This window comes from Salvelinus fontinalis, chromosome 14, assembly GCF_029448725.1.
Source record: "Salvelinus fontinalis isolate EN_2023a chromosome 14, ASM2944872v1, whole genome shotgun sequence".
Taxonomy (NCBI): Eukaryota; Metazoa; Chordata; class Actinopteri; order Salmoniformes; family Salmonidae; genus Salvelinus; species Salvelinus fontinalis.
In genome coordinates, this window is record NC_074678.1 from 25,774,109 (window position 1) to 25,791,046 (window position 16,938).

Sequence of the window (16,938 nt, forward strand, 5' to 3'; positions counted from 1 at the left end):
AGAGAGAGAGAGAGAGAGAGAGAGAGAGAGAGAGAGAGAGAGAGAGAGAGAGAGAGGGAAGGCTGAACAGTGTAGGGAGGGAGGGGGACCCAGAAGTCTAAATAAGGTCCAAATGACTGGGGTGAAAGAGAGGGAGCGAGAGAGAGATAAAGGGGTAGAGAGATAAAGAGAGCAAGGAAGAGGGAGAAGAGATAAGGGGTGACTGGGTTTATAATGTGAGGGAGAATCCCTTTGGTGCAGTAAAGGTATCAATACAGACACAGTACGAGAGAGTACGAGAGAGCAGGAGAAGGAGAAGAAAGACAGGGAGTGTGAGAAGTACAGAGAGAGGGGAAGATAGAGATAAGGATGGGAGAGGGATGAGTGTATGCGTAGAGACAGGACAACAGCTCCTCTCACCACCTTTATGAAGGCAGAGAGAAGCCAATACCCTTCTCTCTCTCCCTCCCCCCTATCTTTCTCTCTACATCCCTTCTGCCTCTTGTTCTCTCCAATTTTCTCTCTCCCTTGTTCATCAGGCCCCTTCTCTCCCTCTCTCTCGTCACCTACCTCCCGCCCTCCCCTCCCCCTCCCGCTCCCCTCCCGTCCCTCCACATTTCTAACACTCTCCAGTACCAGGGTGTTAAAAGGCTAAATCAATCACGCCTCTGCTCTCTGTTCACTCCCTCTCTCCCTTCCTTGCCACATTGGGCTGACATAGTGGTAGTTTCACATTCAAGTTAAGAAATGACAGAATCCACAAAGGGAAAAAAAGAAAACACATTCATAAACATCCTTTAATAATAGTAAAAGATACAATATGACTTAATATAAGTTACTGCAGTTTTAAATAGCTGGAACTGCTGTAGACAAAAGACAGCCATGTGTAGAGTCATACAGTAGTAGAGTGGTGTGTGTGTATATATGTGTGTGTGTGTGTGTGTGTCTATGTGGGTACTGGTTTCTACTGGTAAGGACAGAGTGTGTACAGGTTGTACATCGCCAGTAACAAGAAGATTCTGTTAGCCTGTCAAATAACCGTTGTGGTGTTAGCAGTTGAAGGGGCAGCCCTCTCTCTCTCTCTTCCTCTCCATACTCAGGTTCACACCATACAAACCAAATGTGCTATTTCATGAAATCACATCATTTAGTTAAAAAACACTACTACGTAATGGACATTCATTTCACTTTTTCATTCCTACAGCATATATATTGTGAAGTGAATTTTATAGTGGTTCCTCTCATCTCTTCTTTTCCATCTCTCTCTCCCTTCTTCCCCCTTTCTCCACTGAGGCCCATCCAAGGACAAGCAATCAAACGGATTACTGCAGACAACTAGATTTTCCTGTACTCAGTACAATGTCTGACTGGTATGCTGTGCAAAGTGTATGTGTGCTGAACGTAAAGTCACCATAGAAGTGTGTGGACAAGAGCAATAGTTGTGTTTAGCTTTCCCCCTCCTTGATGATGACGTGTGTGTGTGTGTGTGTGTGTGTGTGTGTGTGTGTGTGTGTGTGTGTGTGTGTGTGTGTGTGTGTGTGTGTGTGTGTGTGTGTGTGTGTGTGTGTGTGTGTGTGTGTGTGTGTGTGTGTGTGTGTGTGTGTGTGTGTGTGTGTGTGTGTATGGCAGGATGAGTAATTGACTTATTGCATTAGATGGTTTCTTTATACTCACGCTCTGATACTGTCCTTGGAGCTAACACACGTACACACATTTGTTTTACTATCCTTGTGGGGACCAAACAATTGATTTCCATTCAAATTTTCCTCCTATTTTCCCTAAACCTAACCCTAACCTTAACTCCAAACTCTAACTCCTAACCCTAAACCTAACCTTAACTCCAAACTCTAACTCCTAACCCTAACCCTAACCCCAACCTTAACTCCAAACTCTAACTCCTAACCCTAACCCTAACCCTAAACTCTAACTCCTAACCCTAAACCTAACCTTAACTCCAAACTCGAACTCCTAACCCTAATCGTAACCATAACCCTAAACCTAACCCTAACCTTAACTCCAAACTCTAACTCCTAACCCTAATCGTAACCATAACCCTAAACCTAAGCCGTAAGTCTAAAATAGCCTTTTTTCCTTGTGGGGACCAAAATGTCTCCACTTTTCCTTGTTTACTATTCTTGTGAGGACTTCTGGTCCACACAAGGACAATAAAACCAAAAAACACACACACACACCACAGCTGTGTTGTTGAGTACAACTCTGCCCCCAGTTATGGAGAGAGACCGAGATGAATACAGAAGGAGAGATAGAGAGGGATAGAGAGAGAGAGATAGGTGTGAGAGATTAGAGCCTCACAGTAGCAGATGTGAGAGAATGGCACTAGGAAGTAGAGAGAGAGAGAGAGAGAAATGCACGTGATATCTCTGAGCCTGCTCTTCTCTCCGAGCCTACCCAGACACTAGCAATGTGTGTGTATCCAACTTGTATGATAATGGTTCAGTGGACTGCTTGAAACCGGAACTCTCCAGAACAGACTGGACACACAAAAAACAAACACACACACCAGCTCTCCCCCGGGTGTGCAGTCATCTCTGTCTGGACCAGCTCATTCATGGGACAGAGATCTGTGAAGCAAGGCCCCCTAGTATGTGTCTGTGTAACCAGCTCTGTGATCCCCCAATGTGTGTGTGTGTGGTGTGGTGTGGTGTGGTGTGGTGTGGTGTGGTGTGGTGTGGTGTGGTGTGGTGTGGTGTGTGTGGTGTGTGTGTGTGTGTGCTTGTGTGCTTGTGTTGAATTACCGACTGAAATAAAATACATAATATTAGCACAAAAAGATAATTTCTCTCAAAATTTGTGCACATATTTGTTTACATCCCTGTTAGTGAGCATTTCAACTTTTTCAAGATAATCCATCCACATGACAAGTGTGGCATATCAAGAAGCTGAATAAACCAAGTGTAACCATGCCAACCCAGGACCACATCCGGCTTCTTCACCTGCGGGATTGTCTGAGACCAGCCACCCGGACAGCTGATGAAAATGAGGAGTATTTCTTTCTGTAATAAAGCCCTTTTATGGGGAAAAACTAATTCTGATTGGCTGGGCCTGGCTCCCAAGTGGGTGGGTCTATGCCCTCCCAGGACCACCCATGGCTGCGCCTCTGCCCAGTCATGTGAAATTCATAGATTAGGGCCTAATGAATTCATTTCAATTGACTGATTTCCTTATATGAACTGTAACTCAGTAAAATCGTTGAAATTGTTGCCGCAATGTAATAACCTGTTGGTATTTTATGAAGGTTTGGTGTGGTATGTCTATTATTAGGCTGAGCTACTACAGGGCTATGAAGGCAGCGCGCACCGGCGCTCCAAATCTCTCCGACAGTTCAACTTGAGGTAAGGAAGAATGTTTTAGGCCTTACAGAGTTACTCCTTTAATCTAACAATATAATGCTTATCTTTATAAAAAAATATTAACCAATTAGCCTCCTTCTGTACGCCTTTCTGTATAATAGTAGCCTATCTGACAAGGATAAAGGAAGCATGTCGGTGTCGGGAACATTTCTCGGCCTCTCTAAGGCTAGGCCTAAGCTTCTCTTCCTTTATATTTATGTTTGTAATATTCATCCACAGTGGACACCTTGGTGTATTTGCCTGTCTGCATGCAATGAATGCCCTGGGGGATTTAGTGCCCTGGGGGATTTAGTGCTCTAATCTTGGAGATCTGAACCGTAAAGTGGACAATTATTGTTTTAGGAAAGTAAAAACCAATAAAACAATAAGCTATACAGTTTTTAATATGCTACACATTTGAACACAACGAAAAGTTTTTTTGTAATTTGTTAAAGGCAATTTTTAAGGACACGTAAGTAACTGTGGATAAGTTCACCAATATCACTAGATTATTGATGGCACTGACAGCGCTAGACGGAGGTCTACTTCTCTCTTTCTACTCTCGGATCTGAACACGATTAATATTGTTATTATTATTATTATTATCAGTAATCGGTTTCTATGACTGCCCTCCTCCGGTGCAAAAGTTTACAGTTTGAAGATTCCTTTTCTTGTCTCGTCTCCTTAATTTCAAGCCCTAGGGAAGCACTAGTGCATATGAAGGAGAGGAGGCAAGTAGATGAAGCCCCTGTAGACTTGAGATGCAGCCCTAATCTGATGGCAAGATCATGACATTCTGCAACAATGCATGAACGTTGATGGCTGTTTAATATACCAACCCACTCACCCCTGAGTCAACCAGAAGCAAGAGCCACACACAATGATACACTCACAGGACCTTGGCTGAGGTCACAGCATGCACACACACACAGACACACAGTGCTCTCGGGGGATGAAAGGGGGCCTCAGGTGCCAGAGGATACTCTTATTGGTCAGTTGCTGACATCAGCAAGATTCTAGTACATTGCCCTTGGCGACTCACTGCGCAACAACAGTTCTGTAACCGAGAGAGAACCCTCACACACACACACATACCCAAGCCTTCCATTTGTAAACACACACACCCTACATGACCTCTCTACACCCTTACATCCCGACCATTGGACTCAAACCCTTTATCCCCACACCTCTTACACCCTTTACACACCCTAAATCCCCCTGATCCTGTTGATCCTTCAGTGATAGTATTTATACCCTGCTCTGTCCTCTCACGAGTTAACACGTACCCCTTCTGGCCCTGTCAACATAAAAACAGTCCCCCAATACATGGAACAGACACCTTAACAGCAGTCTCATCTGTCCTGAGGCTGTGAGTCTGCTGAGACGGTTTAGCTGCTCATAAATCTATCATCTGACATTGACCAGCTAAAGCTTTGACAATTGAGCTGTGTATCTGTGTCTGTGCATGTGTGCGTATGTTTGTGTGTGTGTGTCTGTGTGCATATGTTAGTGTGTCTGTGTGTGTGCATGAGTGTGTGAGTGTCTACTTGCTTGTGTGCCTGCTTGTTCACATGTGTGGGTTGCATGTAGTGACAGCTATGGACTCATCTCCTGCGTGTGGAGGGATGGAGAGAGGGATGAAGAGAGAGATGGAAAGACAGATGGAAAGAGGGGTGTTAATGTTCCCAGGCCTGAGGGTCTGACTTTAGCTGTGCCCTTGAGAGGAATGCATGTGTGTCAGTGTGGATGCGTCTCAGTAGGCAGGGACACGGAGTGTGATTACAAATTACCCACCCAGTGAAACGTAGTACTGACATCCTCCTAATGCTCTACGCCCACATATAAACACACACACTGCTGCTCTCATCAACTACACTGGAAATAACCTGGCTAACACACACTGCTGCTCTCATCAACTACACTGGAAATAACCTGGCTAACACACACACTGCTGCTCTCATCAACTACACTGGAAATAACCTGGCTAACACACACACTGCTGCTCTCATCAACTACACTTGAAATAGCCTGGCTAACACACACTAATGCTCTCATCAACTACACTGGAAATAACCTGGCTAACACACACTGCTGCTCTCATCAACTACACTTGAAATAGCCTGGCTAACACACACTAATGCTCTTATCAACTACACTGGAAATAACCTGGCTAACACACACTGCTGCTCCCATCAACTACACTTGAAATAACCTGGCTAACATACACTGCTGCTCTCATCAACTACACTTGAAATAACCTTGTTAACACACACACTGCTGCTCTCATCAACTACACTGGAAATAACATTGTTAACACACACACTGCTGCTCTCATCAAGTACACTGGAAATAACCTGGCTCACACACACACACACACACACTGCTGCTCTCATCAACTACACTGGAAATAACCTGGCTAACACACACACACACTGCTGCTCTCATCAACTACACTGGAAATAACCTGGCTAACACACACTAATGCTCTCATCAACTACACTGGAAATAACCTGGCTAACACACACACTGCTGCTCTCATCAACTACACTGGAAATAACCTGGCTCACACACACACTACTCTCATGTGTATGCTCTGTGCTAAAGAGTTTGAGGTGGACAGAAGGGAGGGGGGAGACAGAGGAGGGGCAGGGTTGTCTAGACCTATGAATCACTTGTTCCCCCTGGTGAGAGAGATGCTGTGCAATGGTTCTGCCCCAGTTACCGTAGCTAACTCTGGGCAGAACTAGAATATTACTGTAGACTTACAACCTGTGTGTGTACCGGTTTATTCACTATTCCAGGGTCTTTTTGATTTACCAGAGAAACCAGCTCTTAGCATCTGTGATGAGTGTGTGTGTGTGTGTGTGTGATGTAACAGTGGGGGGCTTATTGCTCTTAATAGTTCAGAAGTCACTCTGCAGTCCTGAAGTGGAAGGCCTATTTCCCCTTATTGCTCTCTCTCTCTCTCTCTCTCGCACACGCACACACACACACACACACACGGGGTAAAATGTCTGTCCTGTTTTCTCCCACTCAGAGACACCCAGTCAGAACAGGACTGTCTTTCTACAGAGTCCAAGGTCCCAGTGTCTTTATTCTAATTACTCTATTCCTCTTCTTTTCTTCAGTGTCCTTCCATCACTCCAAAGCTCTTCCTAATGTATCCTCTCTTCTTCCTCTTCTGCCTTTTTCGCCTCTTCTCTTCCGGCTGTTCAGAGTCCCATCCCCTCTTCCTCTCCCCCTCCTCCTCATAACTCAATCACACCTGCATGCCAGGCTTATTCACATCCCCATTCCCCTGATTCCCTCCCCCCATCATCCCTCCCCCCATATGTCTCTCCTCCTCATCATCACTGTCCATGTCTTCCCCCTTTCTCTTGTTGTATCTCTCGTACAGCACCATGAGGACACCCATCACCCATGCCGACACGGTGCCGGCACTGAAGATGACAAAGCCGATAGCGATGAAGAACAGGTAGTCCCAGTAGCCCAGGCCCTGGTGGCAGTCTGCCCTCAGCTGCATGCCCACTTCAGCCAACCGTTGCCCAGACAGCTCTGGAGGCTCCTGGCACACTGTCTGGCCCTCGTCTACAGAGAGGGAAAGAGACAAGAAAGAAAGATTTAGCCATCTAGAGAGAAGGAGAGAAAAGAGAGATTTAGCTGTCTGACCCTCGTCGGAAGAAAATCCCTCCTTCCCTAGTGCCAGTCTCACTCATTGGCCAGGGGGCCAATAGAGGCAACAGTGAGTGCTGTTACCTTCAAATAGGTTTTGGTTTTGCTAGGGCGTTGTGGACAGGGATGGTGGATGCAAGTTGCAAGTTCGAATTCAGGGATAGAAAGCTGTTTTAAGCCTATCCCAAACTTTAACGCTTACCTTAACCATTCAGAGTTAATGCCTAAACTTAACCACTACGACATTTGAAGTTTGAGTAACATGGATGTACATCTAATTCTGAAGTGAGACTGTGAGAGCTTGTTGGACGTAGAAGGGAGAGAGGGGGGGGGGAAATAGAAATGACCACAATGCAGCATACTCACTCACACAAAGCTGTAATAACCTTTGTGACAAATGATCTGTAGACACTATAGATTTCCTCAGGGTAATGCAGGTCAGGGACACATCTAGGACACAGACATATTAGAATGCTCAGCGCACACACACACACACACACACACACACACACGCGCATTTGACCAGCCTTCATAGAAACACAAGACATCTCCAAGGACAGATAGTGTTGTTTTCCTTCTCTTGGCATCTGTTAACAGCTGGCTTCTAATTAAAAAGGATGGAAATGAGCAGAGACAAATTAAACACCAGTTCTCTCTTGCTCTTTATCTTGTTCTCTCTCTCTCTCGCTCTTATTCTCTCGTCATTAGATTTTTTTTCTGACCTTAAATCAGTGCGTATAATTGACTTCATCATACTGCTCATCACAAGTTAAGGGGCTAAGAGGCTGCTGCCATTGCCACTGTCTCTGTCAATCAAACCATTACAGACAATGATGTGTGAGGAGAGAGGAGACCCTACAGACTGGGTCACCTCTGTCAAATCAAACCATTACAGACAGTGATGTGTGTTTTGAGAGAGGAGACCCTACAGATCGGGTCACCTCTGTCACTGGCTGATCCTCCCAGAGAGGGGGGAGAGAGTGGGAAGGTGTCAGATGAGGAAGACTGGATATGCAGAGAAAACTGGATATGCACTGCCTCATAATTTCATCTCTCTCAATCCCCCTCCCTCCCTCTATCTCTCCTCCCTCCACTACCCCTTTCTCATGTTGAATTGCATTTACTTGTCCTTTCCAAAAAAGAAGACAGAGAACTTTTATTTTCTTCTTGCTAGACATTAAAGTGTGTGTGTGTGCTTGCACATATGCGTGCCTGAGGGCATGTGTCCGTGTGTTCATGTCTGCGTGTGTATGTGTGTGTGTGTGTGTGTGTGTGTGTGTGTGTGTGTGTCTGGCTGTGAACGGGGCACTGATGGATTCATACTGTAAATGATGTTAATTAAATTGCACTCCTCTTCCAATAACGACAGAGGTCTTAAGGAGGAGGTGAATAATGGAGAGAGAGCGAGAAAGAGAGACAGAAAAAGAGATGGACAGATATTAGTCTATGATAGTATGTGCTACCAGCTCTCACAGTCTTACGTCAGAATTAGACGTTGATCCATTTTTCACAAATGTCAAATTTAGAAGCTGTTCCAAATGTCAAATCTCAGGTTAAGTTTAGGCATTAACTCCAAATTCTTAAGGTTAAGCAGGTCAGATCAGACATGGAGGGTAACCTTAGCTTTCCCTGTCTGGGCAGAAGGTTTGGGATAGGCTAAAAACTAAAATATCAAAAACAGCTTTGTATTGCTGGATTCAAACTCACAACCTTTGGAATCAGAGGCAGATGTTTATGCCCCCCACCCCCACTTAAGGATAATAGTCCCTAGTGGCCAGTTTCCATGTCATCTCCCAACGTCCTCAGACATGGATGGACGTCGAATACTGACTTGATTCACGTTTGACCTGGCTGAGTATGGGAGAGGAGAAGAGAGAGAGGCTAACTATAGAGTTGACCCCCTTCACGTCACTAACAGTGTCATATCTGTAGCCCTCAGTAGTCATGTATTATAGTGTAAATCCACAATCAGCTCTTCCATATAAACTGGATATATTTAAATGGTTAATCAAGGACATCTATCATATCCAACCTAAATGCATCCTATATCCAACAAGGTCATGAGGTTGTAGCTGAGGTGTCTAATATCTCTGATTGGACAGGTGTGTGCGTGTACGGAGTTTCCTCCGACACATTGGTGCGGCTGGCTTCCGGGTTGGATGTGCATTGTGTCAAGAAGCAGTGCGGCTTGGTTAGGTTGTGTTTCGAAGAACGCATGGCTCTCGACCTTCGCCTCACCCGAGTTCATACGGGAGTTGCAGCGATGAGACAAGACTGTAACTACTACCAATTGGATATAACAAAATTGGGGAGAAAAAAGGGGTAAAATAAAAATAAATACAAATATATATACACTGCTCAAAAAAATAAAGGGAAAACTTAAACAACACAATGTAACTCCAAGTCAATCACACTTCTGTGAAATCAAACTGTCCACTTAGGAAGCAACACTGATTGACAATAAATTTCACATGCTGTTGTGCAAATGGAATAGACAAAAGGTGGAAATTATAGGCAATTAGCAAGACACCCCCAATATAGGAGTGGTTCTGCAGGTGGTGACCACAGACCACTTCTCAGTTCCTATGCTTCCTGGCTGATGTTTTGGTCACTTTTGAATGCTGGCGTTGCTTTCACTCTAGTGGTAGCATGAGACGGAGTCTACAACCCACACAAGTGGCTCAGGTAGTGCAGCTCATCCAGGATGGCACATCAATGCGAGCTGTGGCAAGAAGGTTTGCTGTGTCTGTCAGCGTAGTGTCCAGAGCATGGAGGCGCTACCAGGAGACATGCCAGTACATCAGGAGACGTGGAGGAGGCCGTAGGAGGGCAACAATCCAGCAGCAGGACCGCTACCTCCGCCTTTGTGCAAGGAGGTTTAGGAGGAGCACTGCCAGAGCCCTGCAAAATGACCTCCAGCAGGCCACAAATGTGCATGTGTCTGCTCAAACGGTCAGAAACAGACTCCATGAGGGTGGTATGAGGGCCCGACGTCCACAGGTGGGGGTTGTGCTTACAGCCCAACACCGTGCAGGACGTTTGACATTTGCCAGAGAACACCAAGATTTGCAAATTCGCCACTGGCGCTCTGTGCTCTTCACAGATGAAAGCAGGTTCACACTGAGCACATGTGACAGACGTGACAGAGTCTGGAGACGCCGTGGAGAACGTTCTGCTGCCTGCAACATCCTCCAGCATGACCGGTTTGGCGGTGGGTCAGTCATGGTGTGGGGTGGCATTTCTTTGGGGGGCCGCACAGCCCTCCATGTGCTCGCCAGAGGTAGCCTGACTGCCATTAGGTACCGAGATGAGATCCTCAGACCCCTCGTGAGACCATATGCTGGTGCGGTTGGCCCTGGGTTCTTTCTAATGCAAGACAATGCTAGACCTCATGTGGCTGGAGTGTGTCAGCAGTTCCTGCAAGAGGAAGGCATTGATGCTATGGACTGGCCCGCCCGTTCCCTAGACCTGAATCCAATTGAGCACATCTGGGACAACATGTCTCGCTCCATCCACCAACGCCACGTTGCACCACAGACTGTCAAGGAGTTGGCGGATGCTTTAGTCCAGGTCTGGGAGGAGATCCCTCAGGAGACCATCTGCCACCTCATCAGGAGCATGCCCGGGCGTTGTAGGGAGGTCATACAGGCACGTGGAGGCCACACACACTACTGAGCCTCATTTTGACTTGTTTTAAGGACATTACATCAAAGTTGGATCAGCCTGTAGTGTGGTTTTCCACTTCAATTTTGAGTGTGACTCCAAATCCAGACCTCCATGGGTTGATAAATTTGATTTCCATTGATAATGTTTGTGTGATTTTGTAGTCAGCACATTCAACTATGTAAAGAAAAAAGTATTTAATAAGAATGTTTCATTCATTCAGATCTAGGATGTGTTATTTTAGTGTTCCCTTTATTTTTTTGAGCAGTGTATGTGTCAGGGACTTGCTCTGAGGTTAATGCAGGTCAGGATCCGACAAAGCAGATCAGACACGGATTGTAACCTAAGCTTTGCCTGTCTGGGCAGAAATAGACTGGCACATGATTACGTTTAGTTAGCTAGGCAACATTATGCAAGTTCTTATTCTGATTAGGCACGATGTGCTTAGTCCTTACCTTGCCCCGGCACACCACACAGACAAATACGAGGTAGACCATCTCAGCTCAGTTGGCCCGGAGCAAATGTCCAAGATTAGTAGTTGCAGCTCACGGTATGGTTTTGGTCCTTTGTCATTCCGCAACTTGTTATTGATTGTGAACCGATCAGATGATTGACATAGTAATGGAACTGTAACATTCATTGCAGGGTTACTGCTTTGGCTGGAGCAAAAACGTGCACTCACACTTGCTCTTTATGGATCTTCCTCTCTCCCTCTCGCTCATTTCATCCCCTTTCTCCTTCTCCCTCCCTCCCTCCCCTCTCTCCCATTCTCTATCCCTCTTTCTCTCCATCTCTCTCGATCTCTCCAGTGTGTATTAGATCACATGGCTGTCCCTCGCGTCACTCTGTCATAATCTGTGAGGGGCCTTGTCCCATTGACAACCCGTCATCTCTTGCATGCACGCACACGCCTGCTTCAGCCCTTTGGGGAGACGGGATTGCTGTGCCCCCTTACCCCCACCCCCATCCACAGATCACATAACAGCCACCACTCAACCGGCCTATCTCATCTTCATTACAAACAGACGCCCCAGACTGGATGGTCCACTGTCTGTTTCAGTCCATCTCCCCCTGTCTGTTTTTCTTTGTCTCTTCATCTCTCTCTCTTTTTCTGTATAGTTCTCTGTCTGTCTGTCTGTCTGTCTGTCTGTCTGTCTGTCTGTCTGTCTGTCTGTCTCTCTCTCTCTCTCTCTCTCTCTCTCTCTCTGTCAATCTCTGCCCACGTAGAGAATGAACCAACCCACTGTGTGTGCTTCACTGTCAGTATCTCTCTTTATAACACAACCATGAGGAGACTGACTTATACAACAGCTCCCACACTGAAGAGGCTTTCAGCTACTCCATACTACTGCTAAAACACAACATCAGTTAGAGTGACTGTCGGAAGCCTCTTCTATCTTCACACCACTGAAAACCACAGCACAGGTTAGAGAGAGAGAGAGAAAGAGTCATCTTTCCAGGGCCTCAATTTACTCATACCCTACTGGAAAGCTGTGACAGGACTATACCATTAATCATCATTACCATAGTATGGTTGGATGGCTGACCCTGAGTAGAAGTAGAAGCAGTGTTTACAGTTTTTCTCAGTCGCTTTGGTGCATTTCTTAGATCAAAAGTGCAATTCTTGATACTACTTGTACAAATTCCAAATCATCTAGTCACTTGTGCACATCATTAAAGCAATTTCTTATTCCTTTGAACAAATTGCAATTGATAATGTACAAGTGTCAGCTTTTTTCCACATTATCAATTGCTCATGTCATGTTGATCAAAATATGGTAGATGGTTCTCTGTTGAATAGTCTTACCCCTCAAAACATCTAGGCATTAGTTCCTTGCATAAGCCATTACATGAAAAATTGTTGAACTATTTGTCATAAACTGTCAAGCATAGTTTTACATATTTCTATTAGACCTTTTGTACAAAAACGTGAATTGATGAATCGTGCAGGTGAAATTGACCCTCACTCATGAAGGAATGTAAAGTGTTAGTTCAACCAACAATCAACCAGTTGTCTAAATTGCTCAAAGGTGCATCTCATGAAGAATCAATTGGCAAGCATATATAGACAGACCACAACACAGAGTTGCAATTTTCCAATAATGGATGGACCAGGAAACGAACAGGGTCAACAGCCAAGAGGAGGAAGAAGAGGAGCAAGGATGCGTGGTGGAAGGCAAAACAGAGGAAGAGGCAGAAGAGGACATAGGCGCATATCTGATGACATAAGGGCCACTATTGTAGACCATGTTGTCAATCATGGCCTTACAATGGCTGAGGCGGGTCGAAGGGTGCAGCCAAATATTGGGAGATCAACCGTGTCCTCAATAGTTCAAACGTTTCGAAGAGAGAACAGGTATGTCCACCAATGTACAGTGCACTTTTACTGTATATAAGCAGTATACTGTATACTTCCTACAATGCTTCATATTACAGTAGTCCACTAGTATTTCACAGCATACAGAAATATACTCTATACAGATACATACTGCACCTTACATGCACCCACCTGTATGTTTTACAGTAAAATGTGTGTTCGCATAGTTTTTGTCTATGTGAAAGTGTGTGATGCATCACTGCATTTTTCCCCACATAGGACTGCAAGATTACCTCAAACCGGTGGCAGAGGACGCCTTTCACACCTCAACAGGAGGAGGCTATTTGCACCATGGTCCGAGCAAACAATGCCTTGAGACTCAGGGAAATACGAAGGACCATTATAGAAGACAACGATGCCTTTGAAAACATCTATACGGTTAGCATCTCAACCATCGACAGGGTGCTGCATAGAAACCAGATGAGTATGAAACAGCTGTACCGTGTACCATTCCAAAGGAATGAGGACAGAGCTAAGGAGCTACGGTACCAGTATGTACAGGTAAAACATATATCTATGTAACTACTTTACAGCAACATTTTATAGTGATACATAGTACAGTAAGCATAAACTGCACACATTTCCATTGCTGTGGAAGGAACATGCAATATATGTACATTTTATGTCACTCTTCCTTACCAAAACAAATTCAACTGTGTGTTCTGGGATATAGCGTATAATGGAGTTGGAATCAAGTGAACCCTCTCACAACTTTGTATACGTGGATGAGGCTGGCTTCAACCTGACCAAATGCAGAATGCGGGGTCGGAATATCATCGGTCACAGAGCTACTGTGGATTTGCCAGGCCAACGAGGAGGAAATATCAGCATGTGTGCTGCTATTTCAGAGCATGGTGTCCTAACCCATATCCCCCTTATAGGGCCATACAACACCCAGCATCTACTCAACTGTTTAGAGACTCTCTACAGGGCTCTCATCCCTGATGATGAGAGGGGTCTGTTTAGAGAGGATTTGCCAAAGTATGTGGTCATTTGTGATAATGTGAGTTTCCATCGATCAAACATCATAAGGCAATGGTTTGTGACCCACCCGAGGATGCTCATAGAATTCCTCCCAGCTTATTCACCTTTCCTTAACCCAATTGAGGAGTTCTTTTCAGCATTTTTATTTTTATTTTATTTCACCTTTATTTAACCAGGTAGGCTAGTTGAGAACAAGTTCTCATTTGCAACTGTGACCTGGCCAAGATAAAGCATAGCAGTGTGAACAGACAACAACACAGAGTTACACATGGAGTAAACAATAAACAAGTCAATAGCATGGAGGTGGAAGGTGTACGATCGTCAGCCACACACACAATGGATGCAGCATGTGAGGACATCACAGTAGACGCCTGCAGAGGATGGATAAGGCATTCCAAAAGATTCTTTCCACGTTGCATTGGAAGGGAAAATATCCGGTGTAATGTGGATGAGAATATGTGGGCCGACAGACAGGAACGTCTGGATGTGTAGAGACAGCACAACAGTGCTGCGGGCAAAGTTGTGCTTTAGGGGTGGTTTCCTGTGTTTCTTTCTAATTTAGTTTTTTTTCCTTTGTGCCCCTTGGGTTGTCCAGTCTCTTTCAATCAATAACCCACATACAGTAATATGTAAATAGTACTGTTGAAATTGATATATGCCATAGAAGTCCAGCCTTGTGCATTTTCAATACAGTAACTGTCATCCAAACTGTAGCCTAAGTTTACATCAGGTAATACTGTCAAAGTACACAGTTACATTGACAACATGCCTAAACATTTTGACGACCTTGTAGGTAAACAATGACTCAATGACTTATCATTCTGATGACACTGACATGATCATTGGCATGAATATTTACTTTTGAGAGATGTACTAAGGATTCTTAGTGACTGACTAGCTTTAGAAACATATCTATTGTATATTGCAGTTTGTACAAATTATTCTGAGAAATGCACTTATTATTTTGCACATGTTAGGGATGATGTGAAAAATGCACCAAAGCGACTGAGAAAAACTGTATTAGTAACTCTTATCCAAAGATTGAATTGTACACCAATCTACATGTTTTACCTGTACAATCCAGGAGGGGCCACCTGTCCCCTCAGCCCTGTAGTATCATTATTAACATGGCTCATCTAGCAAACCATCATTGGTTCTGTGAAAGTTCTTAGAACATTCGTTAGGTCTCAGAAAATGTTCTCATAAGACAAAAACTGTTTAGTGGTGCTGATGTTGCAAGAACATTCATAGAACCCATTTAATCTGTTCTTTAAAGGCTCCCAGAATGTTTCATTAGGGGGACATTGCAAAGTATGTTCCCAAAACACACAAACTGTTCAGTTGTGCAGATTATTCTACAATGTTTATTTTAGGGTGCAAAAAAACATTCACCTGATGTTACAAGAATGTTCCTAGAACACATTTCACTAACAATATGGAAGAAAAGGAAACGTATTCTACAAGATCCAAAATCGCTTCCAAAAAAAACAACTTTATGGAACAATCATTGGATAGCTTTCAGAATTCACATATAAATTGGTCCACATGGAAAAGTAAAGGCATAGAAACCATAAATGACTTGGTAACAGGAAATACATTTATTTATATGACAGAATTAAAAAGTAATTTTGGACTGACCAATGTAGATAGTCTCAAATATATGCAACTTAAAAGTTCCATATCATGACATCTTGATTTGAAATCTTTTGGACATCAGAGCAACCTTGAGGAAATCCTATTTGAGTCAGACAAGGATGTTCCTATGACAGGGAAGATATACAAACCTTGCAGAGAGCCTATCCAACTGACAATCTTTTAGAAAAAAATATTTACTATTGGAACAAAGACTTCCATTGATGGTCTGGGCAGGTGAGCTGGAGTTGATATTGTTGTTTGTATGTATACATTTTGTTGGCACAAGATGGAGGGAAAGTTGCAGCATAACTAACGAAATTACAGTTAACGAAAATGTAAGCTTAGTCCAGTATAAACTAATGTATAGAATGTATTATACATCAGACATAATGTACCCGATGGGTTGGATGATTCTCTTCTTCACTCATCTGGAAAAAACGTATATTAAAAATGTGGAAATTAATCAATCTGCCATCATTAACACAATGGAAAAATCTAATGATTTATTATTTCAATATTTCAAGTCCTTGTGCTATGGAGAGAAACAAATGGTGCCGTTTCAGGCCATGTGGTGGAAAGTGACGTGGGAGCTGGAGATGGGGGGGGGGGGTGCTAGTGGGTCTGGGCAGGTGAGATGGAGTTGATATTGTCGTTTGTATGTATATGTTTTGTATTGTTTATAAAATATTAAATAAAATATATATTTTTTAAATAACACCTGGTCTAAGTTCTTTAAGGTTCCCAGAATATTGAGTTAAGTTATGGGAGTTGTCTGGGATGTTACAGAACATTCCCCCAATGTAGCACAATTCCCAAATAAGTCAGTTTTTATGACATTCATAGCATATTTGCTTTAGGTTAAACACAATATTCCATTGATGTTCACGCAATATACATTTTCAGTTGTCTTGGAGATTCACAGGACATTTCAACAACATTTAGAAAATGTTATATTTACAGTGCATTCGGAAAGTATTCAGAAGTTGTAAAGGCAGTCAATGTTGTTCTCCTCCTCAAACGAGGAGGAGCATGGATAGGACCAAGATGCGGATTGAGGGAAATAAGCCATCTTTTAATGAAAACAGCAAACAAGACACTACAAAACTACAAAACAACAAACGTGACTAACCTTCAACTGTCCATGTGTGGACACAGGAACAAACACCCACAAACCCCCAGTGAAACCCTGGCTGCCTTAGTATGACTCTCAATTAGAGACAAACGATACACACCTGTCTCTAATTGAGAATCATACCAGGCCGAACACAAAACCCAATC

At 43.9% G+C, this 16,938-nt stretch overlaps 1 protein-coding gene across 1 annotated transcript in view; it reads right to left on the reverse strand.

Moving 5' to 3' along the window:
* Window positions 1-758: 758 nt before the first annotated feature.
* Window positions 759-16,938, reverse strand: part of LOC129810514 (leucine-rich repeat-containing protein 52-like) — a 38,490-nt gene continuing 22,310 nt past the window's right edge. Inside the window, exon 2 of the mRNA XM_055861059.1 lies at window positions 759-6,917. Within this exon, the coding sequence (XP_055717034.1) occupies window positions 6,589-6,917 (329 nt within the window). The 3' untranslated portion in view covers window positions 759-6,588. The remainder of the gene's footprint in view (window positions 6,918-16,938) is intronic.